This window comes from Amphibalanus amphitrite, unplaced genomic scaffold (assembly GCF_019059575.1).
Source record: "Amphibalanus amphitrite isolate SeventyFive unplaced genomic scaffold, NRLGWU_Aamphi_draft 000098F_arrow, whole genome shotgun sequence".
Lineage (NCBI taxonomy): Eukaryota > Metazoa > Arthropoda > Thecostraca > Balanomorpha > Balanidae > Amphibalanus > Amphibalanus amphitrite.
In genome coordinates, this window is record NW_024881593.1 from 253,862 (window position 1) to 276,514 (window position 22,653).

At 47.2% G+C, this 22,653-nt stretch overlaps 1 protein-coding gene across 2 annotated transcripts in view; it reads left to right on the top strand.

Moving 5' to 3' along the window:
• Window positions 1-19,319, top strand: part of LOC122380440 — a 98,490-nt gene extending 79,171 nt beyond the window's left edge. The window contains exons 6-14 of one of the 2 annotated variants that reach the window (XM_043363599.1): window positions 149-270; window positions 3,742-3,927; window positions 11,881-12,115; window positions 14,945-15,291; window positions 15,507-15,829; window positions 16,082-16,313; window positions 16,645-16,817; window positions 17,174-17,305; window positions 17,544-19,319. In XM_043363599.1, coding sequence (XP_043219534.1) covers window positions 149-270; window positions 3,742-3,927; window positions 11,881-12,115; window positions 14,945-15,291; window positions 15,507-15,829; window positions 16,082-16,313; window positions 16,645-16,817; window positions 17,174-17,305; window positions 17,544-17,744 — 1,951 coding nt within the window. In that variant the 3' untranslated portion in view covers window positions 17,745-19,319. Of the gene's footprint in view, window positions 1-148; window positions 271-3,543; window positions 3,928-11,880; window positions 12,116-14,944; window positions 15,292-15,506; window positions 15,830-16,081; window positions 16,314-16,644; window positions 16,818-17,173; window positions 17,306-17,543 lie in introns of both variants that reach the window. The other variant, XM_043363598.1, reaches the window with a different exon arrangement.
• Window positions 19,320-22,653: the final 3,334 nt, after the last annotated feature.

The following is a 22,653-nucleotide window of genomic DNA, read 5'->3' on the forward strand; positions in this document are numbered from 1 at the left end:
CCATTGTTTAATTCCTGCACACCGTAAATTTCCAAAATAATGCCCCTCTTTCACACCCGGTGTTTGCTGGAGAGCCTTGCAACCACGCTGTGCCCCGCCCCACCCATGAAGCATCCCCCACGACTGACCTGTTTCCTCACCTCCTCAGCCGCGCCTGCTACAACGCCTGGAACCAGCTGCGTCTGAGCCCGGTGTTTGGCTGTATCTGCCCGGACAGCACAGCAGCGTGTCAGCAGATTTTCGACCTGGTCCACCGGAACCCCTGTGTCGGTAGGTGGCCTCGGCCGCACCGCCCCGCTTTGACCCTGGCCGCGGAATGGAGCCCAGCTGAGTGCTAGGATAACGATTGATGCCATTATTAGGACGTGTTGCTAGCTGTCGTGGACTTAAATTTCGTTTTGAGAAATTAAAATTGGCTCGGTACAAGAGAAACACTCATTTTATATTGCTCTAGTAACCCAGAGGCATCGTGAGAATTCAATTACATTGCCCAATTACATTCTCCTATATAATTGGTAATTTCCGGTGTATAAACCTTAAACCTTAACTATAAAATGCAATTACCTACTACTTTATTTTGGGTTCAGCCAGGTTCTCAGGTTTTATAAATGGACTTTGGGTAGCTCCCATCGCACAATAACGGACAACCCAGTTCCTTTTTCAAAAGCATACTGTACGGTGAGCGAGTTTTATCCTCGTCAAGCAAAACCCTTATCAGTTCCAAGTCGATCGTCACAATGAAAAATGTTGAACAATAACAGTTAGTGAGCGCAGTAAGCGATCACCGGTCAGACCTGACTCCCAATTGGATAAATTTCATGCATTGTATCTGCCGACACTGGCAACGCTATGCAATATACAATATGTATGACAGGTGATGCCAAATTTCATAAACAGGAAAGTGTGACAATTCTATGAGACGGGCCCTGGTACGAAAGGGTGCCTGTACCCACCAATCAAGGCCAATTTATCATTCGTCTCACTGGAGTTGCCTGCCAACCACTTGCCTTCATACCTCACCTTCGTTTCCGCGCTGCTTATTTGAGCTTATTTCTGCATTATTGTTGTTTATTTGGTATGAGTATGAGTTTAATTAAATGGGTATTATTACCGTCGAGCATAATTTGACTTTCCATGCATTTGGATTATGTGAGCTAAGCAATGAATGATTATGCAATATTTTTTGCAAGTTTTTTTGTATCTGCTTCTTAGAAAAGAGAAGACCATCGACTTTGTTTACCTTTTCAGCCTTTAATTGCTCTCCGCTTCTATGCAAGCGATCCATTTTCATCCAGCGTATCATTACTGACACGCTCGGCTCCAAAGCACACGGAAGCACCGTGTGCCTGGTCAGGGCCATCAGTGCGCGGCAGCTTCCTTCCGGATAGCGTGGGCCACCCCTGTCGATGGACCGGTCAATACAGGTCAATTAAGAGCGGTCAATAATGACCCGGGTCACAAACAGCCGAGCCTAGCTCAGCCTTGATAGCCTGGGTGCGTTTTAAAATCATTGAATCGGCACAATGTCCACTAGGCACATAAATAATTTAACCCTCGCCCATGTAGGGGGGGGGGTTGGTGCACCCCCCCCCCCCCTAAGGTTTTCTTAGCTACACGCCGAACCGTTTCAGATAGCCTGCTCAAATTTTCAGTACCCTATGGGGTATCCTTTGCGCAACTTTTGGTAATTTTTTTGTCAAGGTCATGTCAGGTCACGGAGTTATGACGTCATAAAGGGAACAACCTCCGGCCAGATTTACGCTAAATTGGAGATTGCTTCACATTGGTATAAATGCCGACTGGACACACTGATGGATTGTTTTAGAATCACAGCTGGCTGATTTGACATTGGCACAATGTCCGTTGACATTTTGAAGGTTACTAAAGGTCAAGGTAAGGTCAGTGACCTCGGTTGACCTGTAATGACTTCTTGCACTTGTATGCCTTTTCGGGGTATTTTGATGCCCTGAATTCGAATTTGCTATCCATTTCAGGCATCGTCGGTTGTTTCTTGTAGTTCATTTTGGGTCAGGGTCAGGTCAGTGACGTCACACGCCTGACGTGACCCAATGCCCAAATGACCTTGCAGACTTCCGATGCTCCCAACGCATCATTTTTAGAGTTATGACATCGAAATACACACCAATCGATAGAGAATTGATCAAGGATCACGATAGTGAAGGTTTCAAGTCGATATCTCTTACCGTTTTGCCGCAATCGGCGCGGAACTCTGAAAAAGTTAGATTTTTTCCCGAAAATTTGACCTTTGACCGGTCATAAGTAGGTCAAATGTTGACCTAGGACCAAAAATATACCACCAATCGCGAGATCTCGTTGAGAGCAATCCGTTGGTCTTTTCCGCTAAGCTCTACGACGCTCCGTTTTCAAACGCCAGGGGGGTCGCACCAACCCCCCCCCCTGCATGGGCGAAGGTGGCAAAACACCGTTTACGGGCGAGGGTTAAGCAGACCGGTGTCCACCGCAAACAGCAGATTGCTGGCTCATTCCGGTTACTGTGTGTACTGTGAACAGCGGTACGGAAAGTCCAATTTATTCCCCACAAAGGCAATGACACCTTTAGAAAGCAATATGGCCACTGGGTACTGGAACGCCAGCGATCTGTGTGCATGTGAATAAACTTCAAATCTTTCAACTGTTAAGTGGATAAATGCTTCAACTCTTTCATATTTGACTGCCTCAACTATTTACACTGATGTAAATAGTTTAATCTTCATATAATTTACACAGATGTGGCTCAGAGAGAATACATGCATGCAATTGAAGTCTTGAGGAAACATTCTTTGGTCTCAGGATTGATTGTTGTTGTGGTTGTTGTATCCCCAGTCTGGAAACTTGTCGCAACCACCGTAAAAGAAACAAAAATGCCTCAAGCACTATCAAAAAAACTTTCAACTTTCGCGAATGCAACTTTTCAAGCATTTTGTAACATGTTAAAAAGCTATTTTAAACGAATGATAGATGAAACGAGACTATCTTATCGCAGTGATGTTTATCTAAACGTCAATTTTCGGTTTAATATTTTGACAACTATACCGCTTAAATCACATTTGAAATACAAATCATGCATAGATAGTCGATTTCACCTAGTTTTAGTGTAGTTTATTACGTAGGGTAACTCGCACTGAACCTTGCCCGACCATCACGTATTCCCCGCTTATTTGCTTATTCTGTTTCACTGTATGTCCCGTGTCCACTGTACCAGCTTCCCTACCTCCATATGTGGTACCAGCTTCCCTACCTCCATATGTGACCACTGCCCGATGATCCAGACTGACCACTGCAACTGGTGTTCAGTCCCCAGTCCCTTTTATGATCTACCTTTTCATAAAACCTTCCACTGGGTCGCTACAGTCACCAGTGTAACTCATCCATTTCCATTTCCGACCTGATGCTGGGACACTCCTTTCTCAATCCCCACTCACTGTGACCCTCCCAACCCTGACCTGACACCGGGTCACCCTCCAGTGACCCCTGTGTCCCGCCTGTGTCCGAGCCGCCCATCAGCTGCCGTGTCTGTTGCAGATGATCTGCCCGAGCACGGCCGAGACGTGACCTGGCACAGTTCACACTACCAATTGCACCGCCTGCTGTTCCCGCCGCCGGGCGACACCTCTGCACCAGCACCTCGGCCCGCACCCCGCACGCCTGCACGCCCCCTGCACCGGCCCACCCCGGGCGGCCCGTGGGCCGTGCCCGCACCGTCACCGGGACGTGTTTCAGTGGACGTGCTGGCCGGAGGAGACTGGGACGCCAGCAGGAGACCGGTCGACCCGCTGCTGGTCACGCCGCTGGTTGACCTGACCTCGGAGCCCACCTACAACTCGAGTCTGACCGAGACACTGTACGGCTCGACGGACCCGTTCGGCGCCAGGGGTCACGGCGGCGGCCGCTCCCACCAGCCAACACGTACGTACCGCGATGGAGGAAAGGGGGCTGGAGACGGAATTTGGGAAAATACCAAACGTGTTCTTCACATTGGTGAGGGTTTTGAGCAACAGAAACATTGGATGTTAGACACTGAAAAGTCGTTTAGCTATATTTTGATGTGCTGTGTAGTTCGATGTGTTGGAACCAGTAGTTTTAGCTGGTGTTGTATTTGTCTTAGAATTCACGAGCTTCCGGAGTTAAAAATCCTTTTAAGGAATGCGTTATAAAAAACTTTCGTCAATTCTGCGATATTCTGAAACCACATTAACGATTTCGCGTCATGTTCTTAAATAGCTACCCAGACTTTATGAGTAAGCAGAATCTTGCAACCATTAAGACTTAAGGGAAAATCTTGCACTGCTTGACAGCTCTAAACAAATTTTCTCCACGAATCTTATACAACTCACAGCCGTATAACCAGACATGTGCATGGATCCGAGTGATGGATCTATGATCTCAGTGGATCTCGAAGTAAAGTACAGGTTGGGATCTATGATCCCACCGGATCCGGCGCTAAAAATTCATCTCGGATCTATGATCTCATATGATCTGATGATAAATTAAGAACATGGATCTATGATCTGAGTGGATCCCACCATGCACCACATTTGAAACCATGTTTTAAAGGGTTTCTATGCTAATATGTGCCACAAAACTATGGATTATGACGTGCGATCACATAAAATCACTAAATCAGAACGTTTGTGAGCTGAAACAAGTGTTTTTTGGGGATTTATGTGTTGACAAAAAATAAGTGAGGATCTATGATCTCACTGGATCTCAAGCAATAAATGAGACTCGGATCTGTGATCCCTACGGATCTCTCGATAAATTACAGAGTTGGATCTATGATCCCGTCGGATCCGAGATCAGGATCCGTGAGATCAGATCCCAGATCCATTTTCTCGGATCCATGCACATGTCTGCGTATAACAACACTAAACATATGCTCCAGCTTCCATCATCTTGATCAAAGCTACATTTCACTGAAACTCCATCTCTTATGAATTTTGCATAGGCAATTCTGAGTGTATCGAAACTGGTCTTATTCCATCGGAAAGAAAACAAAACGATAAATCACATTATATTGTCATAAGACGCATTGAAAAACTGCAACTGTCGATGGGTGGCAAGGTCACAAATAGTTACTATTTTTTACTGACTTATATGAAATAAGCATAAATGAAATGCTAAAAGGCCTATATTAGCAGTTGGACTATGTTCGTGGCTGTCGTTCTCCCAGCTCGCCTGGGGTACGCCGCCAGCCGTTGATGGGAGGGACAGAGCACCGCAGCGTCAAACAATAGCCCAACTATCGGAAACCGGAAACGGGACAGAACGCCTTACATAAGTGTGGACAGCTGCACGGTCGGATCCGATGATAAGTTAGACATTCATTATTCAAAAATGTCATTGAACTTGGAAGACAACCGTGCGAATCTAAAAGGGAACATGCATTTGTGACATCGTTTCTTTTTTTCTTCTGCATTACAAATACTGGGGCTATTTGTAAGGCCTTTAAGAGCTTAAAATAAACTTTAAAGTGATTTTATCCCTCTGGGGAGTATTTATTCACTGGTCCGGCCCCGAGTCGTGTCATTCAGAAGGGTGTGCAATTAGTAAAAGCTATTCTCTACTCATGCGCACCTATTTGATATGCATTTGCTGAACATTCACAAAACGGTGCGGCATGTTACCAGTGTCGGCGAATAGTGAGCATGCCTACATAAAGAATTTAAGGCATACTGTCAGTGCAATCCATGATGAAAATACTGCTGAATATTCTTCAAATTCACATACAAGCCTGCATGGTTTCACGTTTTGAAAAGCATGCAAGGTCTGTGCTTGTGCATTATTTGAATTCCAGCTTATACCTATGGACAGATTTCAATTTATTGTCCGGCACGTTTCCTTAGTTCATTTTGAGCAATAAGTGCTTTTGAAAGTGAGGCAGAATTTTAGCTCAATTGCTTCCCTTATCTGCCCGCACAATTTGAACCACCGATCTTGCAAGAAATGAGTTGTGATGCTCTTTTTTTTTCTTTCGACACGGCTGCTGGTACGCGAAGGAACGTCAAAGCTCATCGTATAATTAGGACGTCCCTTCCTCTCTCATCTTAGCATTTTCGATCCAATCCATCAAGCTCATTAGTGATAGAAATGGTTGTCGAACGGGACTTGGCAAACGTCGTAAGCCTTGTCAATGGTCATACATCAAAAGCGAAAGGGACAAAGAAACCAAGGGTCATACCTTTAACCCGGCACCGCCTGGGCTATTTCCGTACCCACGACAGCCTGGGGGGGGGGGGGTCGGATCCGACCCCCCCCCCCCTGTTATCTCGAGAACCAATGGTCGTATCGAGCCCCGCGAGGCGGCGTTCGAAAGGTCTCTACGAGACCTTCCCAAAGCACTCTTAAGATTTTAAGATTGAGGTCAACTTTCGGGTCAAGGTCAGGTCAAAGGTCAAATTCAGGGGTTTTGCATGAATCGGCTTACGGACAGTTGAATCGATAGCTGCTGCTCGAAACTCACCATAAATGACCTCAAAGGCCTAGTGAAGGTACCATGTGCGTATAGGGGTCATACTAAGCACGGGTCAAGGTCAGGTCAGGTCACGAAAGGTCACGGTTTTCACTTTCTGCTACATGGGCGTGCGACACATGTTTTATGGCTTATTTTTCACGCCGAATCCGATGGTAATGGTTATATGTGACCCCAAGTCACTGTGCTGGTGATAAGTGTGCATTGAAAGCATAAAAAATCGTTTATACTATACATAACTAAACGAGGGCTAAGAAAAAAGTCAATTTTTCAACTTTTTATTTTTGACATAAAAATGCACTTTTCTAGACGAGCTTTGTCCCAGGAATCTAGTGGTGCCATTTGTTTTTACATGCGATGTTCAGAAGTGCCTCTAATTCACGAAAATGCTTATGACGTCACCATGCCTTATGCATGTTGGAGCTATTTTTTACAATTTGGGGGCCAAAAATCAAGATAGAAAGTTGAAATTTGGGGCATTTAATGTTCTAATAGAGCTCTACAACATATATTCCGGTTTTTGGGAAATTCCCAAAATTTTGGATTTTATTAGCTGTTTTCCAAAAAATATAGTTTTTTGAATTTTTAGGGGTAAAAAACGCATTTTATGGAAAATCCGAGATAGCCATGTTAACCCTCGCACGACCAGGCCATTTCTCATAACACGAACGACCAGGGGGGGGGGGTTGTTACGACCCCCCTGGCGTTTCGAAACGGAAGGTCGTAGAGCTTAGCGGAAAAAACCAACGGATTGCTCTCAACGAGATCTCGCGATTGGTGGTATATTTTTTGGTCCTAGGTCAACATTTGACCTACTTATGACCGGTCAAAGGTCAAATTTTCCGAAAAAATCAAACTTTTTCAACTTTCCGCGGCGATTGCGGCAAAACGGTGGGAGATATCGACTTGAAACCTTCACTATCGTGTTCCTTGATCAATTCTCTATCGTTTGGTATGTATTTCGTTTCCCTAGCTCTAAAAATGGCGCGTTGGGAGCGCCGGAAGTCGGCAAGGTCACAGTCGGCGGCAGAAATTCGAAAAATCAAAATTTAAATTTTTGAAATCTGATTGTATTTTTGGATTTGGGAGGTCCATTTGCTCCCTATAGAAGCTAATATTGCTGCATATTCCCATTGAGGTGACAAGAATTAGCAAAATAGTGGTTCGGGCGCTTTTCAAAAATAGTACCGGACGCTGTTCCTCTTGTGACGTCATAGCTCCGTGACCTGACCTGACCCGGTCAATTTTCTTGCACCACACGATAGCCAATGCTTGCCCCAACATGCATGGGAAGTTTCATCATGATCCATCAAACAATGTGGGTATCACCGGCAGAAAACCTAGGGATTCGGCGCACACGTTTGGTAACTGTCGGCCGGAGGCTGTACCTCTTATGACGTCATAACTCCGTGACCTGACATGACCCGATCAATTTTTTTTCGGCAAAAGATGCGCAAAGGTTGCCCCAGAGGGTATTGAAAATTGCAGCCCGCTACGACAAGCCGTTTAGCGTGCACTTCGAAAAAACCTCAGGGGGGGGTTGATACAACCCCCCCCCCTAGGCGTTCTAGGGTTTAAGAACTCGTTGAGCTGCGTCTTTTCATGCCCTTAATTTGCAATTTGCTTCAAACCCTGATTTTTGGCGATTTTTTAAACATTTACCACTTTTTGACTAAAAACGCCATGTAGTTACATCACTAAAATCGATATATCTCAAAAAAAAATTGGAAATTTTTTCTTAAAAATTGCACAGGAGACGTCAAATTGATGGGGGAGAGGGTATGCCAAGTTTCAAGTAGATAGCGAAAGTGGTTCATGAGTTATTCAAGAAAAACGGAGGGGGGGTCGGATCCGACCCCCCCAGGCGGTCGCGGGTTAAAGGAAGACTGCCACCTTCAAAAAATTTTCTCAGATCGGCCTATGATTTATTCCCTGGACAAAACAAAATTTTAGAATTCACCTGACAAAGTATCATCACGTGAATCGCGAAAAAAATTGTCGATTATCATACAATTATCAATCGGTTAATGTCTAGCGACAATGTTTACACATCACTAGACTTCATGGTCATAAGATTATTACATTTTATTTGAAAAAGTAAGGTATTTTATGATTTACTAATATATGATTTCATAAGAAATTGGCCATGTTTAATTCATTTTGCATTTAAGTTCGTAAAACATTTAAAAATCATGGCTCATTTGGAATGGGTAGTCTGGCCCATGTTAAACCCCATTTCCCACACTTTTTTGGAAAAATGAACTACTGAATATATAAGTTTAACTTTTATTTTGACACTCCAAAATTCTTCTCTGATCTCGAAACAATCAAAGTTTTGACATATATTTACCAAAAGATAAGAAAATTCATGTTTCAAAGTTATCGATAAACAGTAGAGATGTCGGTTTTCTTGGACTAAAAAAATGGCATCAAACTGAACTTTGGTCTCCGATTTCTCGCAAACGGGTTCGAATTTCGGAAAACCGACTTCAGTCTGGGACATAGGTGGCTCAGCTCTAGTGAAAACCGTTTTGTGGAAAAAAGGTGGCAGTCTACCTTTAAAGGATTATCAACCTCCTTTACTCCTGTGGCCGTGCCACTGCCAGTGTGCCAACGACAGTTAACTCTGGAGTTGGGAAACGGATGCTGAAATTTTCATCCTGTCCTGAAGTTAGCATTCAAAGCAATATTCCGGGCTAAATAGCATTCAATCATGCTTACAAAACATATATTTAGTGCAAAGCTCTACCTTGGATAGCCGTAATGTGAAAAGAAATTGGTGTCTTTGTAGTCCCGGCTCCCACTTAATTCAGCTGAACTAAAACGCAATTTAAAGCTGGTATTGTTCTCATATTTTTGTCCTTTATAGGTGGAATGGAAAGATATCCTCCCACAACAAGACAGCAACAACACTGCTATAGGAAATATCGGAAATACATACATAAGTACCTGCATTTGAAACTGCAGTTCCAGCTACATTTCAATTGTATTTTTTCATTGTAAATTAAAGGACATGTTGAAATACAGCATACACGATCTCAACATTATCAATCATTATTTTACATTTGCAATTGAGCTCGACAGAAATTAGATATACCGAGGGGAAGATAGACTGCACCGCTGTGCATATCTGTCATGCGGTACAGTCTACGCAGTCGGTGCCTGACGATTCCATAAATTGAAGCATTCCTATTAACACATGCCTTAAGTCATGAAAGCTGGTATTTAAGTCATGAAAGCAAAGTCATGCGCATCGTACTTGCATCTTTATACCGAAAATGGGTCATCTGCAACGGCTCGCTGTTTCAAATGCTACAATTAACTTACATTGAAGGTAAAATTGCTGTAAAACGAGACCATCACCTGTATAACTGTCTATGTAGTTTGCGGCTCCTAGCGTCGACCCGTGTTTATTGACCGGTCGGGGGGGGGGGGGGGGCGGCCGACGGGCCGCGGTGTCAGTCGAGCTCCTCCACGCGCCGGCGAGATGTTTTCCTCTGCGGTACACTTCCGGCGCCGAGCAGCGGTGATGGGAGGCCAACTTGGTGTTCCGAACTCTACTTTACCGGCCCAGTCAGCCATAAAACAAGGCCAGCGTCTTAACTCGCGGGAAGTTCTCTCATTTGGTCTTTACTTCTCGAAGGCTGTAATAGCTTTACATAGATGCTGTTGATAGGATTGCCGAGACACGTTAGACTGAAACGACAATAACAAACGATGTTTTCATGTAATTTAGCCTAAGAACACGATGAAGATAATAATGAAGAACCTTAAAAAAGCTTCAAGACATTGTGATAATTAACGTCGTAGAAAATATGGATGTAATCTGCAAGCTTGATTGCAAAAATAATTGCTAAGGAAATGAAGAGGTCTACCAAAAATTAAAATACAGCTAAAGTATTATGTTTTGCACTTCCTTCAACATGTACCTACCGATTGCAATCAATGGGCCATTAATTGTTATATCAATGCCAATGAAATACCTTTTGGGACGAAAAATGAGCAAGCGCGATAGTGAGACCTGTGAGCGCGAAGGTACGACCTCCATCCTCTCCTCCCCTCCAGCTGTAGCCTTGTGCTAGCGGGGATGCAAAATTTAAAAAATGAGTTGTATGGTCCACAGTGTATGTATGGTCCATCGTTCTAACCGATCAATAACGGCGTACCAGCTTCGAGCGCGATTGGCCCAGCCGTTCTTGGGGTGTTGAAGTGCCACTCTGCCCGTGCGCACGTGCAAACTGAGACCCCTGAGTTAAAAAGCCTTGTCGTGGACGAATTGAGTCACCAAAGTTCCTCTTACCGAGCCACCCTACATGCCGTGAGTATAGTAATAACTAAAGTCAAACAAGTCACATGATTCGCTGGAACAAGTCGTTTTATTATAAAATCAAATTTGGACGTCCATTCGATTTCGGGGGAGTTCGTTTTGAGCTCAGCTGAATGATGTTCTTCAGCTGAGCGCTCGATTCTTCGCCGTATATCATAATGATTTGCATTATGCATTCATTTATCAGTGACTCAGTGGATGCTGAGCACATCAACATACGAATGCGCGCATATTCAACTCTTAACTTTCCCGGTAGTGCATGCAATTGAACACTCCTTCAATTGTTCAGTAAGACATTTATTTTCACCAAAACGAAAATAATAGCTCTACAAGAAAAAACTTATTAGGAAACCTAATAAGAACAACAACTAAGTAAGTCGTTAGCCCCGTTATGTGGTTTGAGGTTGACCCCCATCCCAATCACTGGGTCCTACATCAGTTTGCTGAGTTACCAGACCACTACGGCCACCGGAGGCCATATCACAGTGTTTGCCAATAACGGTAGTGGCCCACAATCAATATATCAATACTTTCCGCTCCGAGCGAGCACACATCCGACCATTCTAAATTATTAGTTTGTCTCCCCATTGGCTTCGGTTACAAAACTAACTGCGGAGGAAAACAGTCATAAGAAATCATGTTACACTGCTGTGGACCTCCAGTTCGCTAACGTGATGCAACTTTTTTCTTGAAAATAAACATAAACAATGCCCTAGTGTATGCCGCGTTTTGGTGTCGATGAGCAATCTCTCTTTGTCACCTGTGACACTAATACTCTAACATTTCAATCTATATGTCTATCCAATCAATCACATTCTCACCTCCAAATAACCTCCTAAAACATTGTTTACTATCGGGCTCACAAAACAAACGCAAAATTCCGTACGCAAAATTAAACAAAGATCACCATAAACAGAAGCTTACACGAGATCGAATTTCTATCATACTCACTGCGAACGCCTTGAACGTCGCATCCCGGTCCCCGAACCCGAGACTGACAGTGACCCTTCTGCAGCTTGCCATATTAGCCGCTGATTTCGACACGCGCTCTGTACAATTGCAGGCTACCACGTGTCGATTGCCGCTCCGCTGCCTGACGACAGCGTGCTGCGCTCCACGTGCCACGAGGCCCGTGACACGTGTCTGCGGGATGCACACTGTCGCTCCAAGCTGGAGCCCGTGCTGTCCGCCTGCAGCGAGCGCAATTGCGACCGTCAGATCTGCATGCAGCGGCTGCAGAACTTCTACCGGGCGGCCGATACCCGACTGAGCACAGAGGTGGCCTTCTGCGTCTGCCGGTGAGTTCAGATGTGTGTGGCCTTCTGCGTCTGCCGGTGAGTTCAGTCGTAGAGCCTTCTGCGTCTGCCAGTGAGTTCAGTCGTAGAGCCTTCTGCCGGTGAGTTCAGAGCCGTGTGGCCTTCTGCGTCTGCCGGTGAGTTCAGAGTCGTGTGGCCTTCTGCGTCTACCGGTAAGTTCAGAGCTGTTGGCTCACTTCTGGGTGTGCCTTTAAGATATCAAAGGGTCCTTTATTGTCCTTCATTGGGTCGTTTTGTTTCGTAGTTCATTGGTCTTCCATAAACGGCTGACGGAAGAGCGCAGGTCAGGTGAGTAAAAGGAAAGTCCAGGGAAGTAAGAGCGAGAGCCAAATCATGGGGCCGATACCTCTAGTATGGCGGGGAGGAACGGTAAGGAGGATGTATGGAAAACAAATAATCCTGCATTTGTAATGACACATTTCTCGATTTTGCGACCGATCCCCCCGAACCCGATTACGATACGCTGACGAAGCTTTGTAATACAATTCGAAAGCTCCGACCCGAACGATTTCTTGTGGAGTAAAGTCCTCATTCAATTATTACATTTCTGTTAATTACCACTTAACTTCTCAAATATTTACATGTAGCCAATAAAACATTACCAGTCAGCTGGCCTATTCCCTTGACGTGTGATGCTCGCTCTCTAGGGACAAAGAGAATGTTTGTCCATTAAAGTGATGTTTTGACTCAATCGATGTTACCGATCCACAAGCTAACCAACGGACGGCTTTACCGAACCATATACATTATCCATCGCACTCTAATGCATTTCAAAAACGCTCGAGCTCGGGGCCTGCTCTCGCGGCTGAAAGCTTCCGTGATATAAATTTAAAGCTGTTTGCTCGCCTCGTTGGCCGGGCTTGCAGTAAATCTGAGCGAACTCCAGCCATGCACTCTAATCATTCTGAGAGAAGGCGAAAACACGAGGTGGGCTCGCTCGAACTCCTGCTGCTGTGCCGCAGCCCGCCGATCCATACCCCCGTATCAAAACCAGAACCACCGCGGCAATAGGCGTCGTCGAACCGTGTCAGTCTGCGCAATGTTTGTTTTGGGAATGAATGCAGCACGTGTTGACTCGCAGTGACGTCACGGAGTCGGTTGCAACGTCACGCGATGCTTCTGAAGCGAAACTTGTAGGGCCTCGAGTGCCGCGACTCTTTGAATGCTTACAGAGGAAACCAGACACCACACTCACAGCTACGAATACCCTCGTCTGCACTGGTCGAGACCATAGCTTATTGCACTTATCCTGGATTGATTGCTGTCTTTCCCAAAATTGCACTTATGACCAGACACCAGTCATCAGGTGTTTATCTTGCACTTATAATGATGAATGCAGTCAGGTCAGGTGCCTACTCAAACCGCACAGTGCACACCTGTATTGATCAGTGAAACATTAACCAGCGCACCGATGGGGGGCGGATATCCACCCCCCCCCCCCTGAGGTTTTTCGCGAATAGCGGAAAAACCGCGGCGCGTAGCGCCGCGAAATTTGGTACGACTATTCACTCATCAATTTTACACATGATGTGCATGTTTGAACCTCCTAACTTTTAAGGTCAGGTCACCAGGTCACTTTGAATGACCCAACCTCAAGTCACTTTTTTTGCAACTTTGTCACCGTGCCAGAGCTACAGTAGATGTCGGAGGCCTTTGAAAGTCGCAGGATGTTATAAGGTAATTAGTAGCTACAATTTGTTTATCTCGGAATTTTGATATCGGTGACCTAAGGTCAGGTCAATTTCTCGACCTCCCCATTATAAGTCAATGGGGGAAAAATCAACTCCCTGTTTTTACCACTAAAACGGGTCGGAATGGCCCCATATACCATACATGACTTCATATACGATCAACCTTCACTACCTTGAGGTCTGTTTTGCTGTTGGGCAGCTGTAAGGTCATGTGACGTCATCAAAGGTCAACAAAGGTTTTTTGCCAATAACTCCGTACAGGAACAAGATACAGCCGCGCGGATGGTCTCATTGTGTTCAGCTCGTCAAGACGCATCGAATGATATACATGATGACCTCGAGGTCAGTGACCTGAGGTCAACCTTTGACCTTGACCTTTCGAGGTCAACATATATATCATTCGATGCGGATTGACGAGAGGATCACGATGATGCCCTTAGATTGTTTCTATCTTGACTAGTTCGAAAGTTATTCGAGAAAAACACTCTTCATATATAGCGCCGCCATTTTGACTTTTTTGACCCCTGTGACGTCATCTTTGACCTGACCTGAAAATGACCTTAGTAAAAATTGTAGACCTTGTCCGTGCGTATCCGATGCCATTTACCGCTTGTCGCTATGTTGCTTCGTTTTCGAGATCTCAGGGGGGCGGTCATCCGCCCCCCCGTCGGTGCGAAGTTGGCGCAGACCCCCGTCGGTGCGCGGGTTAAACAATCACGGCATTTACGAACCTTGGCTGTTCCCTAATCCCTAAAGTCAAAAAAGACGTGCATGTATTTTCTTGTCATCATTCACAGCTGGCTTAGGTCAACAGGCTCACAGCAGCTGCCCTACCTAATCAAGTTCCTATACCTACTACCTGACGACTTATTTTGGGACGTGCAGGAGTCCCAGATTTGGCCGGGTATTTTGGACATTGTAATGTAACTGATGAGCACCACTCCTTTTCGCGTCACACATATGCATGGCAGCTACAAGAGTCTCCTTTGAATATCAAAGTATCTTCCACCTCCTCTTGTTGAGAAGCACCGTTCGATAAACCCAGAAAGCCTGGTGGAAGCTGTAGCCATAAACTCTGGTATCTGCTGGTGGAAGCTTTAGTTCCCCGTTCTGCCACCAGGCGCGGTCCGGGCAGCGGGGAGTGCGAGCGGGCGCTGGAGGAGCTGCACCCCAAGTGTGCGCAGCGCTCCGAGGGCGGCACGCGACTGGCGTGTCACAGCGTGGCCGAACAGTGCCGGGACGACCCTGCGGGCCAGTGCCGGCCCAAACTGGAGCGCTACGAGCAGGCGTGTGCCGTGGACTCTGTGACCAGCCTGTGCGCCGGGCCAACCGACGACTGCCGGCGCGCCCTGCTGGCGGTGCTGGGCACAAAGCTGCGCACCAGCTGCGCCTGCCTGGGCACCGACATCAGCTCCATGAACGACTGCCGCGGCTGGGAGCGGCTGCTGTTCGCCAACCCCTGCGTCGGTACGTGACAACGAGTGATGGCTGGCCGGCTTCATGATGTGTGAGCACTTACAACACTCGAAAATCAGCATTTGTTCTTACAAGTAATTGTGTATCATGGGAAGGGATAGTATTTTTTCGGTGAAATTATCATAATAACGACTTCTAAAAGACAGCTGAAACATGTCCTTTTAGCAGAACAGCTCTGACAAATTTTCCGGCGCTTCCACCCACAGTCCAGGCGCAGCGCGAGTTCCACCAGGAGCGGCAGGAACAGCTGCGCACGCCGCCCCCTCCGCGAGTGCTGCCGCCCGTGCTGCCGCCGGTGGTGCCGCAGCCCACGCGCGTGCCGTACGTGCCGCGTCTGGCGGCCACTAGCACCACCCGCCGCTGGCTGCCGACCACGAGCACGACGAGCACGGCTCGCAGCACGCCGCGCCGGCCGACCACGGTCCGCACCACGACCACCACCGCGCGCCGCCGGGAGGAGGAGCCGCACTGCGTGTCCCGCAAACCGGGCCGGCCTGACGACTACCTCCTGGTCGGAGAAGGCATACGGGTGAGCGCCCAGGAGTGGGAGGGCCGATGGGCCTACGGAGGGGCTGGTGGTTTATTCATATAGTTATGTGTTGGTCATATAAATATTTTCTTTTTTTATGACGCATGTATATTGTTAGGTATACGTTGCACATAATTTTGAGACGGCATTCCCGCAAAAAGAGTTAAGAATAATGCTGCGTAAAATGCAAATATCCCTATTTCTCCTTCCCTTTCATCTCCAACTGCCCCCACTTCTGTTTTTTCCCCACAGTACTACATGACGGACAAGACAACCGGTAGAAACAACGAGGTGGAGCGAGACTGCACGGAGATCTGCATGTGCCACATGCGCAATCGCACCACCTGCAACGTGGTATGTACAGTCAAAAAGAACTGCAAGACGGACATGGCTACCTACCACGACGGCTCGGCGGCGCTGCGGCCGTACCGCACCGCCTGCATCTGCTTCAGAGGCGACTTTGTGTGCACTCGGCCGTCCAGTGGTGAGGACGACGGCAGGGCCGGAAAGGGAGAGGGTTTTCCCAGGTTCATACTTATAAAGCGTTGTATGTAAATCGAGAAAATTAAATCATTTTTCAAATCAATTGAACGAAATTATAATGAAGTCGTTTGCAGGATGTGCTGTTTTGTCTGCCACAGAAGCATGCCTGGTTTGGATAGATTAGGAAAAAATGAGACGTTTTCCTGGAGTGTTTCTTGCAGTCCTGGCCATCGCGAATGGCACTGAGATCCGTTCGCTGCTGATGGCACTGGTGACGCTGAGCCCCGTCCGCTGCTGAAGTTGCTGACGCCCGTCCGTTTCTCTGTCCTCAGAGTCCTACATGCTGTCGTTTGGCGTGTTCCTGTTTCTCGGCTACAGTCGCAAAGAGGAGGAGATTCTCCGTCCGCACACCAGGCGGACGGTGCGGGATAACACTGTGGCCGACCTGCAGGCAGTGCTGGACAGAATCACACAGAGGAACCACATCAACAACATGGACGAACCGGTGAGATCAGCGCTCGGTATGACGAAGAGAAGTGCTATAGGCAGCAAACGGGATAGCTCCAATCCTAAGTTAATGACAAAGACTCCATATGAAAGACTCCATGACTCATACGACCACTCGGACGGGCAATGCGTTGCGCTCTATTTAGATATCCACTGTTTTATAATGGTCGGGCCACGAACATTTGATGTACCAATGCGGCGTTTAGAAAAGCTATAGGAAAAAACTCCTGTTGGCGTGCTTTTCCTGGATACAAATGCGTCGGTCCGTCGTTCTTGTCATGGTATCTGAGCTAGGTCCACTGTCCTCCTTGGTGTTCAGTGTGTCGATCTGGTAACACCCCGTTCCGCTTACAGAAGTCGCCGTGTAAGCTGTCGGTGAAGCAGAGGTTTCCCGAGACGGAGAACATCATCATCCAGGCCAAGATCGACGACGTCGAAGAGTCTTACAACAACAGCCTGAATAAAGAGTCGCTGGATAGGGAGAAGGTAAGTGTCCTCACTCCTCAGCCCTCAGGCAGCCACGATACAATTATCTCAGTGTCGCTGCCTGGTCAAGCTTTAGAAAGTTGCCCATGGCGCCTGGCGGGTAATACATATTTCTACATTTTTTACCTTTCTTTTAAAGGTTCAAGCTCAACGCTCACTTTCACTCAGCCTGATAGCAGACATATAACCCCTCAGTCCAAATCAAACTGACCACTAACCAGCCCGGCCCCGTTCCCAGAACCAATGCGCCCAGCCGCTACGGGAGATCAGCTTTATGATCAACAACCGAGAGATGGCCATCGTCTCACACCCGCTACTCAGCGTCTTCAAGATGGCCGACGTGGTGGTGACCATACCGGACGCCTCCGGCTCGCCCCACTCGGCTGCCGGCGCGGCGCAGCTGCTGGCGCTGACCGCTGTGGTGCTGTCCCTCCGGTGACCGGGGGAAGGGGCGCGGACACGACCCAGGCTGTGATTGGAATGAATAGCGAGGAGGGCTGAGAGGTAGTGGTGGAGACGCGGCGGGCGAGCACGGGGTTGGCGGTAAGGACGCACAAGTGTCAAACTGTTGTGTCGCTGTTAATCCGTCGGCTCAGGCTAAGATGTCCTACCACTGGACGTAAACTCGCTACCAGCGATGCTCCAAAACAGTAACAACAGTCCGCCAGTGTTCGTGATGACCTAGCAGCTTCAGGAGCGGCACGTCCAACCTCCAGCGGCAGTGCCGAGCAGGTGGTGTGTGACTCCGGGAGTGAGCGACCCAAACAGAGCCGGTGAGGTGGACTAGGGACTCGAGTTGTGATACTATGGAGGTGTTTGCCATGTCTGTGAATGGAGAGATGCGATGAATGGGGTGAAATGTGACGCACTGCACAAATTGGCACACATTGAGCTGATGGCTGTAAGGCTTAGTACACTGTGTTGGTGAAATGTAGAGAATAAGTTGCACAAACGCTATTGCCAACGCTGTCTGTATACATGGATGCCTACCTTATGGCGACAACTGAAATGTCCCTGGACGGGAATTATCAGGCACACCTAGCGGCGAAACTGAGAAACTATGGTTTCGGCTTGCACCGCCAGTCGCTGTAGTCGTCGGGAGCTGCTGCAGTCTTATTTACATCATAAATCCTCTATACGCGATGTTGATGTTAGGCCCAATGGGCAGTGACATTCAGATTGCTTATAAGTTTATCCGCACTCGACTGTTTTAGATGTTATGATGTGATGTTTATGAAGCAATATGGGCATGTTGTGTTTGTAATGTTTATAAATTAGCTGTTCGCACAATAGCCCAGGTCACAAAGTGGACGGTAAAACGGTTAGCGAACGTGTTGAGTGGGTCCGAGTACGAGAGAAGTGGATATATTATCTGCTGGGGTGGTACTGCCGCACAAAGCTCATCTGCGTGACTGGCGCTCTACACGATAAGTCCGTATACATGCATCCTGCTTAGGACGGTCTGGATGGAACGCACCCGTTGTATGGCAGCGTTCCAGGTCTTGTCGACGGATTAGCGCGTCCCGTGGAGAGTGTGAAGTGATTGCTGAATGGCGTCATGAAGGGTTCACACCGGTGTCCATTGTCCATTGTCTGTTTGGTGCAGACTTTCGGCTAAGAACAGGCGATGTCTTCGGGGTCGGTTTCAATCTTCAACAGTGGTCTCTATAAAAAAAGCTGATAAGCAAGTGTATAGTAATGCCCACTATAGGTTCTTACGTATATCGCTGATGTGTTATTGTTTACAAATGATCTAAGATGATGGCATGTGTTTGTCATGTCCCCTTACAATTATACACATTGTATATCATTGTTATCGAAGAATCTATCGTAACGTTTTATGTAATTCGGCGCTATTACTTGCCTCTGTGTAAGACGTGTAATCGCGGCGTCCATTGATCGACTTCATATACTTTTCATTATACGGTATAATATTCAATCAGCTCACACTGAGGACATACATGCCATCGGTGCTTGAAATTGTGCCCAGCTCCAATATATGGTCCAACATCAATGCTGATTGTAAATAACATCAACCTAACCGAAAAACAGTGTGTGAAACAAGTATGCATAGATTGATTACCGTGGATAATATTGCGCTGTGTTAAACTTTATCGCCGCACATCTACGCTTCATTTATCTCTCGTCCTCTAACCCTTCCTAGTTCCTTCTCTCCATTTCTCTCAGCCTCTTCCTCTCCGTTCCCCTGCCCCCACTGTTCCATCTGAGCCTGGTGGCCACCCACCCGCTCGGACCCGCCGCGTGTGTGCCCGCCGGGCGTCCCGCGCCGGTCGGGTTAAACTGTCGCCCGTGGCCGCGTCCCTCCACGGCGCCGCGGGCTCGCCCGCCGCCCAGTCGGGCCGACACAGAGCTGACAGTAATGGTGGTCCCACAAAAACCCGTGTCCCCGGGCCGGGCCGCGGGCGGACATTAGTGTCGGGGTCTCCGGGCCGCCCGGCGACCACCCGACCGGTGGCAATCTCTTCATTATCGCCGGCCGACAGCCGCTAGAGGCTGCGGGAACTTACAGAGACAGTGGGGGTGTAGGACGCGAGTCGGAGTGGGTGTGATCTGGACTGGGAGTGGATTGATAGAGAATCAAGCGCTAGGTTACAGCCACAGCAAGTGCGCCGTGACCCATGTTGTGAGATAAAGCTCAATGATATTGTTTTCTTCACTAATTTATGACCACACGCTTTTATATTCCTACCCTACTAAAAGGTCGCACTTCTAATGCATTTAAATATATTTAAAACTAAGCATTCGAGACAGTTCAACTTCATAGATCGTAGCTCCTATGATAAACTGTCTCTCGTTTTGACTGGTATCGCCACAGTGATGTCTTAGCGAAGAAACAATAGAAAAAAGTGTGCGTATGAGAATATTTCCCTACATGAGGCCTACAAGAACATCGCGGATCATAGTGGGATCAGTGGGAATATGAAGTAGGTATAGGAAAAATACCCATAGGGAAAACTCTTTGAACTTTGAAGGCATTTCCCCCGGGACCTGCCCGAGATCCCGCGGCGCGCAAGATCACAGCTCGTTCCAAGGCCGGCGCCCGGGGCAGCGCCGGCACATGAGGTAATTAGGGGGTCGGCACCGATCGCACAGAGCCGCTCAGAGGTGGCGACAGCCGACCCCAGGTCAGCACAAGGCCGCGCCCCTCTCACTGGCCAGCCGGCGGCGGCGCGGCCACCGCCCTAACTGGCCGATAACACCCCTAATTTGGCAGCTGAGTCCACGGCTTACGGCGCAACGCAGCGCCCCAGAACAAACCAACGTTTAGCCAGGAATGCCGGCGGAACTCCTCAAATTAGCGGCGTCAGTGCAGCTTTTTATCGGGTGGACCCCTGGGCCCTGGCTCTTTTAACCCTTGCCCAACCATGGCATATTTCATAATACAGTCAGCAGGGACGGGGCGATGCCGTACTTGGTAGTTCCTGTATAATCTATACAGAATGACCAAATTTGCATGGTGCTGGAGATGGTGCATTGTGCGTGCCTTTGGGATGGGCCGATTCTGTATAGGGACGGAACAACCTGCATCTTAGTCATGGAGGTGGTACTTGCCGTATTGAAAAATGAAAGTCGTAAAAAGTTCATCCTAGGTCGCATGAGGTTTCGTTTAACTTCATTCATTACGGAATAAAAGAGCTTCGTTCGACAGAGCTTGAAACTACACACAGCCGCTGTTGCCGCCTCATCACGTTATTCGGATACGGTATTGCACATATTTGTAAATAGTCTGTCATGTGGCGGCGCCGTTAGTTATATTCGCGTGCGATGCCCGCGAGATTTAATTTAAATTTCCAGGTCATCGAAAAAGGCTAAAATTGGTGGGTTTTCGATTGCTGTATTACGATGCGTAGTTTTGTGTATACTAATTGATTTAGCTCTGAGCCGTAAGATGCATAAAGCTTTAACGACATGACATGACATGACATGACATGACATGACATGACATAGAGATGAACTAAGACTTGAATAAATCATTAGCTGAAGTTTCGCATTTCACCAAAAGCATCTCACCCAACGAATCGAAAATAATGTCCGTTACAGCGAACAGCGGCTCGGCGGCTACAGTTAAAGCTTTAGCATTTAACTTAACTTAAAACTGATGGATTAAAGTAAAGGCTTAAAGTTAAGGCTTGTTCGAGGTCGAAGCTTGCATTTAGTTTAAAGGCTTTGCATTTAAAACTTTTCACAGTTAAGTTTAAGCTGATGCATTCAAGCTAAAGCATTTAGTTAAAGCCAGTGCATTCAAGTAAAGGCTTTAAGATAAAGCTTTGTGCGAAGTTAAAGCCAAACGAGAAGGTAAAGCATAGAACTATGCAAGAACAATGACATATTTGGATGTAAGCGAGATTAAGTTGGCAAGACTGCAATAGCTTGCGAGATGAGGCCTAAGAATGATTGCAAAATGTGAAAAGCTCTTGTATTTCCAAGGAAACGACGGCTTTAGTGGACTTGCGTGACAGATTGACTGCACCAATTGAAAACGTCTGAAGGCGAGTTCATACGCGCTTCATGGCTGACGTCTCGTCTCGTCCTGACCTGATGTGAGAGACGATCGCATTCAACGCATCACAGCAGATCAATCGGTCCACTGCACACTGGTCGGAAACGCTCCAGCGAGAGGCCAGCGGCCTTTCCGCAAAAGTTTTTTGCTTGTTATTCCACAACTAGTGAAGCAAACTTCATAAAACTTTGCATACCTTCTCTGTCATATGTAAGCTATCATTTGGATGTCAAGCACTAAATATATGACGTGAATCTGTTAAGTTATGACGTCATAATTGAGTATAATACAGGATCTAGCACCACTTTAAGTCAACAAGGGAAATTGGGAGCTGCTATTCGGGCACCGGGAATGGTTTCATGCACTCCTTGCAAGGTCCAGTGCTTGACTTTAGGATTGTTGACTTTGCGTGACGTCATTTATGACGTCACTAAGGCCATATAAGTTTTTCGTCAATAACTCCTGATCCGATGGAGCTAGAGAGTCGGGAAAGCCACCATTGGACTCAGGAAGACCTGCCGAATCGAATGATATGCAATATGACCTCCTTCAACCATTTTCGTGACCTGAGAGGCTCCGACCTGACCTTGACCCGAGGTTAACACCTTAAGTTGACTTCACCCGAACACCAAGTATAGCATTCAACGCGCCTGAGCTAGACAAACACGATGATGCCAAAATCGCGGCAGTGCGACCATTTTTGGCAAAGTACCTAATTAACCTAAAACCGAGCCCGTGCCTTGTGGCACTTACCTGACCTAAGAGGTCACTGGCTGACCTAAGACCTTAAAATCGGGTAGTACCTAATTTTTGCGTCTTATAACGG